General features: G+C 40.6%; 1 protein-coding gene across 1 annotated transcript; it reads right to left on the minus strand.

Moving 5' to 3' along the window:
• Positions 1-173: 173 nt before the first annotated feature.
• On the minus strand, positions 174-14,350 carry MTERF3 (mitochondrial transcription termination factor 3). The gene is made up of 8 exons (XM_064392325.1): positions 14,221-14,350; positions 13,468-13,804; positions 10,945-11,097; positions 9,775-9,964; positions 6,699-6,846; positions 5,405-5,476; positions 2,509-2,670; positions 174-431 (listed from the first exon to the last, which is right to left on the minus strand). Exons 2-8 carry the CDS (start codon positions 13,784-13,786, stop codon positions 237-239), a joined length of 1,239 nt encoding a protein of 412 aa, XP_064248395.1. The 5' UTR covers positions 13,787-13,804; positions 14,221-14,350; the 3' UTR covers positions 174-236.
• Between the last annotated feature and the right edge of the window lie 86 nt (positions 14,351-14,436).

Genomic DNA, 14,436 nt, shown 5'->3' on the forward strand with positions numbered 1-14,436 from the left:
TACTGATTAATTACAAGGCTTGCATTAGTAGCAATCAACATATTGGCTCAATCCTTCTAAAATACATTTTTAAGTTACTATCAGTATTACTGTAAGCCTTTAAATCCTACCTGCTTCATAAACAATGAGTTCTTAAACCAGTAATTAAAAAATTAAGAGACCTTAAAGGGAAGTAGTTTTATAAAGTATGTTTATTTTGCAACTTAATTCTCTAATTTTTTTACATGTGTTACTAATCAAAGTGTTTTTAAGAAATTTTCAAAGTCCTGCATGGAGGCTTTGGCAATCTCTGTACAAAACACCTCATCGGGCAAGGACACCAGCTGATCCAGGGAGATGTAGCTGGGCTGTGCTGGGTCATACTGGGCTCTTCCCAAGAATGCAAGAAACATATGCCTCTCTCTGATTCGCAGCAGCTTTGAGTTGAAAACCTAAGAAAGAAAAAGGGAAGAATTTTTTAGGTTGTCTAAATTCAGACCCTGAGGCATCAAAAAGAAGAGCGTTTTTTAGACAAACTGAAGATCTAGGAAGCAAACAAATAATACACTTGTTTTCCTTTAATTTATGTCCAACACCAGATAGGTTACATTTATATATAAATTATCTAGATTCTAAATAAATACTTCAATATGCTGACATACACAACAAAAAATGGAGTGATACAAAAACCCTAATGTGCTAGGGATTTGTTTCTATATAACAACTATATTACTTTTGTGTAATCACAGCTAAGTGGAGGTATTCAGTAACAGGGAGCACTTTCCCTCTAGCATCAGACAGATTCAAATGACCACTGTTATAAGGAAGAAATTAAGAGGTGACCACGTGGCATAATGCAAATAACAAAATGGTACAGTGGCAAGGGCAAAGGTGAGTGGATGTGAGTCCTGCCATCATAACGTGGCCAAAAGGCACAGTGTAGTGGTTCAAAGCAATCATTTGTCTTCTGCTGCACAGCAACGCCTACCTTTGAAGATACCTGACACAAAAAAATAATCTAGACAGTCAAAGACGAGAACAATGGTAGGGAATCAGCAGAACATTTAAAAAGAGAGGGAAGATGAGATGCACAGTTAAGTTGTAAAAGCAAAGATCTAAGTTCATGCCTGAGTAGTACAACTGAATAGAGAGAGATGCTATAGGGGCAATAATGATGAAAATATGAATGCTATTCAGAGATTTTACTAAGGAAGCAGAGATTTTACTAAAAAAAAGACTCCACTGATGGAAGAAGAGTTCCATGAGGATGCAAACCAATTTGAAAAAGGAAGGAAATACAAAACTAGTGTTCCTCTTCTGCCTTCCTTGAATTTTAAGAGGCAGTCGAAATAAAAAAATAACACTTAACCACCATTTATGGATATAGCTGACATGAATGGTTACATGAATGGTTAGAAGAGCAACTGTAACATCAGAGAGAATTTGACCAAAAAAAATCCTGTATACTTCCTATGTTCAACATTACTGTCATTCAGGATAAAAGTGAGTACAGATGGAGACAAACATGCATTTGGGAAGGCACAAGTTAAAGGCCCAACCATATACAGACCGATGTGCACTACCTGTATCCTGGAATTCACAGTTTTCAAGGGAGAAAGGGAATAACGGGAGAGGGAGAGACTGTGGCAAGAACAAGGAACAGAGGAAACACTCCACTTACCCTACCAAACAAAAGGAATAAAAATAATGAGGTGAACCACCATAAAGCAAACAATAAGACAACTGAGAAGAAGTGAGCAAAACTTGCAGTCATTTACAGATCAAGGAGGGCAAAGTGACAAAGATGAGCACAAAAGCAAGCATCCTTGTTAAGTAAAGATAGATCAAATAGCAAGATAATCAAAATCCTGAGTAGCTTTATTCCCCCATGCAATTTTGGCTTTCTAGCCACTTAGATTCTCTATTAAACTTGCTTTAGAAAGAAAATTACTGCAGTTCAGAAGTTGTAATTTCTGCTTTCATTTTACCTCGTAAGAAGATAGTGCAACTGCATGTAGGCATTGAATGAGGTGACTAACACTTTCACTTTTAATTTGTGAGGAAATAGCAGTAATGAGGAGGTACAAAAAACCCCCAAAATAGTAATAAAGAAATGAATCTATTTTCAATCCTGTGGTATTTTAGCAATTGCTGCAGCAATAAGAAGACCAATGATAATCTGATTATCTAATAGACAGAACCTCTCTTACCTTTACACTCTATTTTCAGATCCTAAAATTTTTAAAGCTTATTTTTTAAGTAGCATGACTACCTCTGTTGAAAACTGTAAATATCACAAGGCTGTGGGTAGTGATATCATATATGCCAAGGGAAAATAAGCAGCAGGTCCACATGGAAATCCTCAATAGTTTCTGATTGCTAATAAAAGTTATCTCAATTAGAGCAAAAGCCATAGGCTAGCTGAAGCACTCACTCATGTTCTGCACAGAGCAAGGCTCCACCTTCAGCACGTTAATGAAGTGGCTGTGACAAGAGCAGCTACAGTTTATTCCCAGATTAACAGCTCACCTGAGGAAAGCGAGTAAGCATGTGGTGGGGAATGCCCATTATGTTGTGTAAGTAGTCAAATGTCTGTTTGAGTCTCTTTTTACTTGCAGTTAAAATCTTGGGAGTTTTACACACTATCTGTTGAATTTCATTACGTTGAAAACCAAGTTCAATTTGACAAACCTGAAAAAGAGCACAATTTTATCTTTGCAAGTCAGCAAACTTATTTTAATGTGACACTGAAATAAACTAACGCAAAATTCTTCTATCCTTTTTCACACAGCAACAAGAATGCAAACCACAAAAATATCTTCCACTTCGGTTCTTCTCAAGTCAGACAATGCTAATTATTGTTCTAGATTAAAGTGCAATTTGTTTATAGAATATCTCCAAAATAAAAATAATTTCTGTGAATATTATATATTTTTCAGTTTGTCTGAGATATGAACAAAAAAACATGTTAGCATATATATGGCAGTTAAAAGCATAAAAATTCTCTACTAAGAGTCCTTTATCATTTTCAATACCAAGCTGTCAAGAGACTTTCTTCCTGTGGAGCTGCTGAGCTCTGTAAAATACAGCAATCAAATAGCTAGTGCCTACTTTTGCTAATGTGTTACCTCTTTTGCTAATGTATCCAAGTTACATTTTTATAATAGGCAGTATAATTTCTATAGTCTTCAACTTAAGACTGCTGAACCTAAAAGAGATGTGTAGAATATACAGTGTATTCAATTTATTCTACAGTTCAATCAAGTCTAAAGTAAGATGTCTTTTTCAGAGACTGTCTTGACTTCAATTATGATTTCCCAAAAGGAAAGCAAAACACATTTTTTCAATAAAATCATGAGCACTCCTCCCAAAGTGCAGAATGGCAAGCAATTCATTGAGTTGTTGAGAAAGAATTCAGCATACAAGACTGTCTATTAACCCAGTCATTTCTTCTATCCTCCAGTGACACTTACAAGCAGCTTGTTTTCACTCAGAAGTGGGTGTGCTTGCCAGTTAACCAGACTTTCATATCAAACTAAGGTACTTCAGCTGGCAAGAAGGCTGTGTTTTTGTTTGCCCAGTTTGATGTGCCAAGACTGCAGCTCTTTTCCAGAACTGCTTGTCAAATATGAAGGGGAGGGCTTGGAATCTGGGTTTTGAATTTACCTTAGGACTTCCAAGTCTTTGCAGGAACTGTTTCTAAAGGCAACTGTAATCAGGTCTTTCAAGCCCTCATTTTAACTTTTCTTCTTTATAAATATTTGTGCACCACACAAAATACCCATCAACTAATACAGCATTCAAGTATGAAAAAAAGAGTTTGCACATGAGTGGTATCTTCCATGGACCTGAGGTGGCAGGGGTAACTTCCTGCATCAAGATACATAACCAGAGTTAAGACCCCATGTTAAATCACTGCAGAGATAAAGCTGGGCCCACTGTAGAGGTAATTGTGGCAAGAATCTTGAGTTTTATCTTCTACCTTGTGACACAGAACAGCTCCCTCAACATGATCAGTGAGCTCAAGTGTAGGTTGCTTTGACTGCACTCAGTCTGACAGCAAACATGTTTAATATTCATTAACTCTCTAGGCCACATGCTAATATCATTATTGCATAAGCCTCTGCAATAGTCAACGAAGTATGTTTTATTCCCAGGATAGGCAGTGGTAATGAAAGCTTTGACAGGTTTTACCCTGTCAATGAATCTCTAATTGTGCTTGATTAAACCCTCAGAGGATGGACTAAGCCATCCCTCAGCACATTTAGTCCATGACTGGTATCTTACGACAACCAAGATCAGCTACTGTACTTGTTTCTGAATAACAGTCCATTCAGAATGAGGGACACAACCTGATTGCTTCTGAACTGCTGGTACAGGATGTCACTTTCCAAGTACTGTCCTCCCACCAGCACTTTAGGACATACAGGTCTGAACACACATTCTGAATCCAACATCCTGAAAAGCTTGAGCTGTTAAGAATGAGTAGATGCCAACAGTGGGGACCTAAAAATCCTTCCTTTCTTTCCCTTTCTCGCACATTTTAAAAATAGAGGTGCTATGCTGTATTTCTTGGTAGATAAACAAGATAGTCACATAGAACTAAAGACCTCAAAAACACATTCATTATAATAATGGCTCCCTAGACTGTGGAAACAATGTGTGTTTAAAAGAAAGCACTATTAATTAGAACAATCTGCTACTTTCCAGTCTCCTCCCTTACCACACACACATTTCAGATTGCAAGAGTTCTAGCGTTTAATAGTTTCAGAACAGTGAGTCTGTCTGAAAATTATACATTTTGATTTATAGTTATTTGTTATAGAATAATGGAATTTCACAAATTGTTACACTACATCATGCTGTTTGGCCTCGATGGCTTTACAGCACAGTAATTAAAGCAATACACTTACATTTTCAAAAGGGAAAGGAATCCCCATGGGTTTGAAGTTATTTACCCAACAGTTGTTAATAACGACCATCTGCTATCAGACAATAGGTGTCAAATGCACATTTTGGCAGGCTAGTTACCTGCCAGGAGAAAAATAATCAATTGCACATTTCTTGCTCCTAAATACTCACGGACAATCCAAGTTAGCAAAAAACCACAATAATTAAGGGGAGGGGAAAAAAAGACTGAGTATTTTTCTACTCATTAAAAAATGGGTGACCATTTATGTCATCATATAGTAACTTTTGGTAGGAAGGCAATACATCAGAGTAGAAGACAGAATAAGGTAACGCTCCATGCATCGAGTAAGCTTGCAGGCTATAGAGGAAAATACATTGTTTTACAGTTACTTTATATCACCTCTAAACTTATTTCATTAAATTCTTTCTGTACACCATCCTCTACATGAATTTTGTCTTCTGACAACTCATAAACTATATACAATACACTTTTAATATCTATTCATAAGCTCACCTGAAGATTTTCTTTTACAGGCTCTATTTTGCCAGTTAGTAGCCTTGGAAGACGAATTACCAGATCCTTTGTCTACAATCAGAAAAAACACATAAATTAAAAGAGTTTTACTGAAGGCTTCAAAAAATAGATTCTATATAAACTTTTTTTTTGGCATTTCATTTTGTATTTCATTTTATCTCTACACCAAAGATGAATTTGCATGAAACAGCAGTATGTTAAAATGCAAAACATTACTCAAATATGTTCTTTTGGAAAACAAAAAATAATACAATTGTAAAGCAGACAGGAAGAGGGAGTAAAAACATGTATCAAAAGGAGAAAGTATGCTCAATTGCCCAATTTCTCTCAGCCCTCAAGTTGTTTCTTCCCATCTTTTTTAAAAGAAGTAAACAACACACTACCCGACAGAGGCTATAAAAGGATTTTCTAGTGTCAGTGAAGCTAACTTCTGAATTTGGTTAGATCACAGTGTAACAGCACTACAAGCAATACTCCACATTCCCTGAAGTGTCTGATTACTTGTAATCCACCCTGAGTACAAGGTGGTGGCCAAACCTTTTTCTGAGGAGATGTCTCACCTCAAATATGGAAAAGCCAGCAACAGGGCACTGTAGCAGCTATGACTGTTCAGCTGACAGAAGAACCAAAGATTCCACTTGGAATTTGACATTCATTGCAATCCCCACCTACTGCAGGACACAACTAACACTGCCCACTTACTCCAGGCAAGTCCAGCTGCTACCTGCCCTCGCATGGTCCCAAAGCATGGTGCTGAATACCTGCTAAACATGTAATGAGGTTTGCACTCATGAGCAAAGACAGAGGTCACTCTTGCTGAGCATATGAATTGGCATTTATCTTGATAAGATATTCACAGATTAGACTATTTTTTAAATTATTGAATATGTTACTTATTATTTAAGTGTCTTAAAGAGATGAAGAGCACCAAAGAATTTTCCAGAAGTTAAAAGAGCTGCTTGCTGTTTCAGTAATTAATTCAGTCCTCTGATCCACCTCAAATAACAGAACTGGACATAAAATGCTTATTTGATAATAACCTGTAGCAGGTGATCTTCAGAAACTGTACTTCAGGTCCTCTGTATGTTAGATGTCCATATCACTTCTACAGTTAAATCCAAACAGTTAAATCCATGTTATCCTCCTGTAACCCTCTAGTGACATCACTGATGTTAACACAATGTTGGTTGATAACCTCTGAATACTTGGAGTATTCATATTGCAAGACCTTACAACAGCCACTAACAAAACACCTGAAGACTTCAGTCTTTACCTTTTTTACACTGAGACCAAGTTCATTTTTGAAGAAACCCAGTCTGTTATCCAGTCTTTCCACTGAAAACAACAGCAAATACGGAGCTCTTGAGACCATCTGAGCAATTTCTGACTTACCAAATTTTTTTGATTTTAGGTAAGCCACTCTAAAAAGAGAACAAAAACAAAATAAAATCCAGTGATGAAAATTATATTGCCTCCATTTATTTAGTGATCACTTAAATTCCTCAGTGATATCTTATAAATGGACAGATGTTCTAGCATTAACATGCAACCCTGCCAAAAATAATTAGGGTGAAATCTGCAGTTATCGTAAAAGCAAAATACCCTCCCTTCCAATTAATTAGAAGTAAAATAAACCTCAGAGCAGAATGTCAATACTGAAGACAGATTTTAATTCCTTCCAGCTGTCCTTAAGCAGATAACTATGTTAACCTACAGTTAACTACCAGTCTGTCTCCTAGATTGCAAACACATTAATAGGGTATGGACAAGAAGATATATACAGCCTTTTGCTATTTTAATGAATTCCATTTCTACTGCTGAAAGAACAGAGTACTATACCTCATACATTCCCATTTTGCCAATAGCATTGGAGTAGAAATATCATACAATGATGCTGTGTGTAGAGATAATGTCAAAAAAGACATTTCTACATCAGCTGAAGTTGTGTTTGCCACAAACAGGCCCCTATTTTCAGTCACTGGTCTAACAAGTGAGTAACAAACATCTGGTTGTCAGAAAGCAAGAGGAGTTGACTAAAGTTTTGATATTTAACAGAGCTTGCTTTCTTCCTTTCTTTCCAAGTAAAAACTTTTTCCAGACTTTGATTTCAGTGAAAGTGAAATCCTGTTTCAAGTACCACTTGCAGTAGATGATTACCACAGCTCCCAGAAAAAAAGGCTTGAAGAGGGGAAATCCAGCACACCAAGTAAAGAGAAACAATTAATTCACATACTACCATGTACTAAACAACTAAACTATCATTTGGAGAGGCTTCCTCTGGTTATGGATGAGAGTAGTTGCAATATGAGAAGTATTTGCAGTCAGATCAACTTGGAGCATACAAGAATTGGTTTATCTAGTAGTAATTAAAATACTAAAGGGGTTGCAGGATATTTTGCAGAAGCAGATATTCAGCAAAAAATGGGCTTTCTGTTAAACCACGTCTTGTGGAGAGAAAAAAGTCCAGTCACTACAACTTCCCTCTTTCCACAAATCCTCAGAAATTAAGTTATCACAGCTCTAGAGAACCAATTCCTAACTGAGCAGGCACCACAACACAGAAGGTAGCACCCTAGGCTCCAGACAATGACAATGGAACTGGCACAGCTTCCAAGCACCCCAGAAACAGGTAAATGAGCCAATTAAAAATCAAATCTTTTGGCTATTCTGACTCCACTTCTTTTCTGTTAGTAAGTCATTAGCATTCACACTTGAAGCATTTCTTCCTGGAAAGGCAAAAAAACTTAAAAGAGGGATGGCAAGATTGTAATAACCTGACTGTAGAAAATTGAATATTAAAGGAACACAACTATCCAACCTGGCCAAAGCTTGAGCTACATCTGTGAGTGCTGGCACCGAGGTTAGCCCTCGTTCCACTACAGGGCTCAGCAGTTCTCTGTAGCATGTTAACAGTTTTAAGTCATCATTAACACCAGCATAAAACAAAGCATCTGGTGCAGCTGCAGTACAGACACTGATTTGCAACTGTCAAAATTGTTAGGAATTATGGAATGTTTTGACTTTTACAGTGTTTATCTGAAGTCAAATGCCAAACCTATTGAAATTTGTGTTTTGTTTCCTGGCAACATGGAATCCATAGCAATAAAACATTCCAGAGTGATTTAACCAATACCACGTCCATCTGCACCAAACTGTTTATGCAAAGGTGATACTCAGCTTTCAAAAGAAAGCTATTTGAGACACACTCACTTCACAGTCTTTACAGCACACTTACTTACTTTAAAGCCTGCAGGAAATCATTCACCAGTGTCAAACTTACAGAATAATCATATGCAGAATATCAAGAAGAAATCAGATTGCTCTGTTTAGCCCCTTCTTTACTAACCAACCAGTGCCACAGGAATGTCACTGAAAATTAAATTTGACTTCATGGAAGAGTTAGGGTATTTATCACAAAAAAACCCCCAAACCTGTACTCAGAAGAGCATAAGCAATCTGGTCAGATATCTAGACTCAAAGCTACTGCTGTAAAATGACACAGGGTATTTTTTGGATATTGTTTCTGAAAGGACACTTACTGAACACAAGATTATAAGAACAGAGGGGAATGAAGTTAGGTCTATGCTATACAAGAGTCTACTCATGTGCCTGTTTCTAAGTATCTGTACTTTCAGATTTCAGACAGAAATGCTACTAGCAAGAGCCAAGACAACAGACTTTTTCTCTGGAGTACTGGGAAGTTTTGAGTTCATTAAACATGCACATACACATACACACACACACACGAGTTGTTCTGAAAGAAAACTATTGAATTAGGAATAGTATTATAAATTAAAGTTCATTGTAAGGACTGAAGAACAATTTAGGGCCATACAAGTGTGAACGAAAACAAATTAGCTCATTGTAGTGTTGTGTTGAGTTTCAGCTGGACAACAGGCAAAAAGTCACCAAAACCTCCTGCTGCTATTAGATGTCAGCACAAAAGAAATCTTTGATTGCAGAACTCATGAGATTTCAAATTGTGACCAAAGAGTTTAATCTTGCTCTACAAATTTATGTAAAGCCTAAGGGATGTCATTTTGGAAAGAAAGCTGACATGAGTTAAGCACGTGGCCTAATGTGGCAAGCTGTTTCCTCTGTGGCAAACAGACAGGGATGGGCAGTAAAAATTTGTTACTAGACAGTTTTCAGGTGGATGAAGGTGTTGACTTATGATACCATCACACAATAGTGCCAACAGATGGGGAGGCACAAGAATACAGAGGCAGGGGTCAAGTAAGAAAGGAGGCAGCAGGCAGCACAGCTCCTTCAGACAAGGTTAAACCAACTGGGAAACGAGATCTTCAAGCCAAGGGGCTTAACACCCTGCTACTACTCCAAAGGCTTACCTGGTTTCTAAAGCTTCCAGATCTTCACCAAGGATGTATGGATTTTTGGTCAGGAATGGTCCCAGCTGATTGTCTTCTACACCCACATCCTTAAGAAACAGAAGTATTTTTTTTACATCTTTTTCAAAGTCCAAGGTCAGTAAGAGCTGACCTGCCTTTTGACGTTTCTCCACTTGGGATAAGTCAACTCCTACAACAAACAAAATTAGAAGTTGTTTTAATTAAACACAGACCCTGCTTTCTGTAAGTGTTTCCCAAAGGCATGCTGGAATTTATAGGACTACTCAATTCTTTGCACTGATTTTGCATACTTTAATTACTCAACATAGCAAGGCTATGCCACCTTGTATATTGTGGAAAGACTCCAGATAAAATAAGCAGTCATTTTAGAAGCTTTTGCTGAGTTTATTTTTTGAAGAAAGACATTTGCAGTGGATCCTGCATGTGCCACATTTAGAGACCTGCTCTTGTTGCACAAAAGTATGTGTGCATGAAATTTCCAAATCTGTTATAAAAGGGAAGATGATTTTTGCAGTGAAGTGACTTTGTATACTGACTCACACATGACAATGTCTTACTACATGGGGACAGATTCCCCCTCTCAAATATTAATTTCTCCAACCTCTTTCTAGACTTCCTTGCATGTGTGGGCAACATGGTGGTGAGAAAGCTTGAACATGGGTATCTCTGTACTCCAAGTGTTTTTTTTGATGAGAAAGAAGGTTCTTGTCAATCCTGCCCCTCTTGCCTCTCCAGTGTGCTGTGCCTCACTGCTAATGTTATGTGTGGCAACCATCCTCTTTCCTTCCTTCCAATGATGAAGAGCTGCACCTTGTTTTGCAGCAAATTAAAGCATCCTTAACCAGCCCAAAAGAAGAAAGACCAATTAAGTTACACAGTGATCCCCACCTCCTGAAGCTGTGGGAGATGCCTCCTTCCAACACCCACAGCACTCAGGGACTAACACCAGCCTGTTTCCCAGTAGTGTGGCATTGCTGGTGACACAGTCCCGGTTTTGTCCATTTACCCTGGATAACATTCTGCAGCTTTTTACCATTGGTCACTGTTCCCATCTTCAAGTTTATGAGATAACCAGTAAGAGCAAAGCAGAAATTACAGATCTCCAAGGCTCCTGCTATAGGCAGAGCACACAAACAAAATCACACATACCTAGGTGGACAAGTTTTGCAAGGGTTTCTGAGTGATCAACATAATCTCGGAGCGTGGAAGACTGAATGGGGAGAAGTGGTTCTGCAATGATCTGTACAGCTTCTTCCTCAGAAATCAATTCCAAAGCAGATGAAGGTGGGATGTCATCCCAGTCTGAGAAACAAATACAGAAGACCCAAATGTCTTTTTTTTTGTGAAAGACAAAGCTGCTCCCACCAAATGCTATACGTATCTCTTAAAATCCTTTCCAAAATGCAGGAACACTGTGCCATGTGATAAACAGCCAACCTATTATTTGAAAACATAAAGACATAGACCCTGCTCCCAGTTTTTGACCCTGTTCCACCTCCTGGTCACTGCCTCTCAACTTTTACTCATATGGCCAAATCTGAGAGTAGTACCCAGCAAGCCTGCCTTCAGTGTGCTGCCCAGACCACTGCAGACAATAGATCATATCACCCTCTGAAAAAGGATTGTCTTTCATGTCTTCACAAATGTATTCTTGCCTGATCACAGCCAGATAAAAGGCTACTACAAAGACTATTTTTCATAACCTGACCAGCCCACTACTTTGTGGTTCTCCTGAATATGATGCCTGAAATGCAGCTGTTTTAACTTTCAATGTATTTCATAGCTAACTCCAGCCAAGCTATTCTGCCTTATCCATTACAGAAAGGTAAAGTTTACTGCCACTATCTCCAATAGCAAAAGGAATAGCTTCCTACTCACTAAGGTTTCAAAGGGAACATCATTATGCTTGTTTTCCCTTAAGTGTTCCAAGGCACAAAACTCAGTGTCTTTAAAAAACAAATTCTCTAAACAGATCTATTTTCCATTGATAGGAGCTCAGAGCAGCAAGATTAAGATTGCTGTTTGCAGGCTAGCTGCTAGCATCCACATCAATCAAAAATTTGATTACTGATCAGATAACCTGATTATAAACTCTTCAGGAAGGGGATTTTCAGTGCTCTGTATCTTTGTATAATGGCATCTGAGAGACCAGGGTAACGCTCTTCCAAGTCAAGAAACAAAGGCACACCAGAACTCTACTAAAGTAATTCCAAAGTAATTAGGATGTGCCTAATGCTCCAGGAAGGGTTGCACAGACTAGTCTGATAGCTGTTGGTCTTGTCTTTTGATAGCTTGTTGGAAGGTCTCGTCTTTTTCTCACAGCCTCAGAAACAAAAGCACAGTAAAATGTTTTTAGCAACATTTACACATTGAACAGGAACGCTCTAGGAATCTATAGGAATATCAAGTGGTGTTTTTCAACCTGTTGAGGACCAAACCAATATACAATAAAGTCCATTCCAGATGCATGCATGTCTTTTATTGTCACTTTAAGGTCCTTACACTTCCTATTGGGAATCATACTTCAAGTTACCAAAACCCCCAAAAATTATCAATTATGTTTATTCCATTATAAAACTGACAACTGGGCAAAATGCTACACACACACATTCTCCAGTCAGTCTGCTGGCAGATAAAAACCTGGCAAAAGGATAAACTGCATCACAGGTGCAGCCACACACCAGCTGCTGACCCATCACTTTGGTGCAGCACTGGGTCAGACCCAGCGACACACACAGATCTCTGGGGCAGGCCTGAGCCACCCCAAATAACAAGCTCTGTATAATCCAGGCTGGCTGGGCTCAAAGCAGAGTCTGAACATACAAGGCTGCTCAGTAATTCAGAGCAAATTTCCTCAGCATCCACAAAGTAATTGGAAAGGATGGAAATATTATAATCCTTGTTTAGATGTAAAAATAGGGGAAAAAAGTGAGTAAATTTCCTCAGGGCAACAACACCAAGGCGCTGTATTTATCTCCCTTTGTGTCCTTTCCTCAGGAGGCATTTGGGCAAGCATTTCTCATCAGAGCAGTGCTTAAGGAGGCTTCACACCACTGCCTCCTGTTGGTCATTCCTGATCCCTCAAACCGTGGAGTGTGAGCTGCTACAGGCGTGCAATCTCCCTGCCTCGCTCAAAATAAGAAGTAAAAAAACCCCAAGAAAACAAAACAAAACCGCAAAAAACAAACAAAAAACCCCCAAAAAACCCAAAACAAAAAACCCCAAAATGAGAGAAAAAAAACCAAAAAAACCCACACACACACACACAAAAAAAAAACACAAAAAAAAAACCCCACACACAAAATTTTAAAAAACCCACCAAAACCCAAAAAAACTCAAGCCAAAACCCTTTAGTTTGTACCACATCATCTGTGAGGGAAAGGCAAATGCTCAGCAGACGCAGGTACGGTTAGGGTTATGAAAACTCCTTCAAATGGCAGCTCCAGACCTACATTTTCACCCGAAACATTATACCTTTATTTCACTTTAAAAGTATTCTTTGCATGCCACATCGACCATAACTATCTGAATTAACCACCAAGCTAATCAGAAGTGAAAGTCAGGAACTCCAAACACATATTTCAGGCAAACAGGGCAAAAAAGGAGAACCCAGTTGGGGTTAAACCGCAGCATACCGAAAACATAATTTGAGGATCCCTTAAAGCCTCTTACCTTCGTCCAGTATTTTTGCATTCAGATCAGGCAGTATTTCTGCTTTTGCTTGTTGCTGTTGCACTGAAGGCAGGTTACTCTCGGGAGAAGAGCAGGGTCCATCCTCGGCGCTGTCGGGCGGGGAACAGCTCCCGAGGGACACCGGCCTGCCCGCCTGCAGCCGGCCCAGAGCCGCCGCCTTCCCAGCGGGCAGCACCGCCCGCGGGGCAAACCCCGGGCAGGCCGGGGCGGGCAGCACAGCGCCGAGCCTCCGAGCGGCACGGGCCGTGCTCAGCAGGCAGCCCCAGCGGGCGACGTGCCGAGCCCACAGAGCCGTCATCCCCCTCAGCGCAGCATCCTGCGGGCACAGGAAGGCGGCGGAGTGGCACCGGCGCTGCCCGCCTCGCCCTGGAGCCGGCAGCGTGAGTGCCCCGGCGCTACGGCAACCCCTCTGCAAAGCACCACCCAGCTGCCTCAAACGCGCCACAAACGGAGGCGCCGGGTCTGAGCCACCGCCCGCCGCCCTCTAGGACAGCCGTTCCCTTGGGGGCATTCCCAATTCCCTTGGGAGCACGACGGAAGCCCAGCCAGGACCTAAACCCTCCCAGGGGCACGGGGGCCCTCCGCGTAAAGCCGCGACTCGCCACAGGGAGGGGAGGCTGAGTCGGGCCGCGCCCGCCGCGCTCCCTTCGCAGGGCAGCCACTGCATGCAGCCTACGGGAGAAGGAGCAGTGCCGCCCGGCCCGAGAGCAGCGGGACCCACGGGAGCCTCACCTGCGTCGCACGGCACGGCCCGGCCCGGCCCGGCACGGCCCACGTGTGCGCCCCGCTCCGGCCCGGCCCGGGCGATACCACTCGGGAGGAAATGGGGGGGGAGCAGGCAGCAGCGTCCTTCTCTCCGCGTGTTGTAAAAGGGCGGTGTGGCGCCGCCGCCCCCCTCCCGCGCTCCGTTGCTCTCTCCCTCCCTCGGCTCGTGGGCGCGGCACGGCG

Source organism: Passer domesticus, chromosome 1 (genome assembly GCF_036417665.1).
Source record: "Passer domesticus isolate bPasDom1 chromosome 1, bPasDom1.hap1, whole genome shotgun sequence".
NCBI classification, from domain to species: domain Eukaryota; kingdom Metazoa; phylum Chordata; class Aves; order Passeriformes; family Passeridae; genus Passer; species Passer domesticus.

Bases quoted from the DNA above. Each gene is read 5' to 3' on its own strand.
- MTERF3 (XM_064392325.1), bottom strand. From the start codon at position 13,786: ATGACGGCTCTGTGGGCTCGGCACGTCGCCCGCTGGGGCTGCCTGCTG. The intron at 6,847-9,774 runs GTAAGCCTTTGG...TTCTCTTTTTAG, and splicing joins CTGGAAGCTTTAGAAACCAG to AGTGGCTTACCTAAAATCAA. The intron at 2,671-5,404 runs GTGAGCTTATGA...GCTCTTTTTCAG, and splicing joins CTGTAAAAGAAAATCTTCAG to GTTTGTCAAATTGAACTTGG.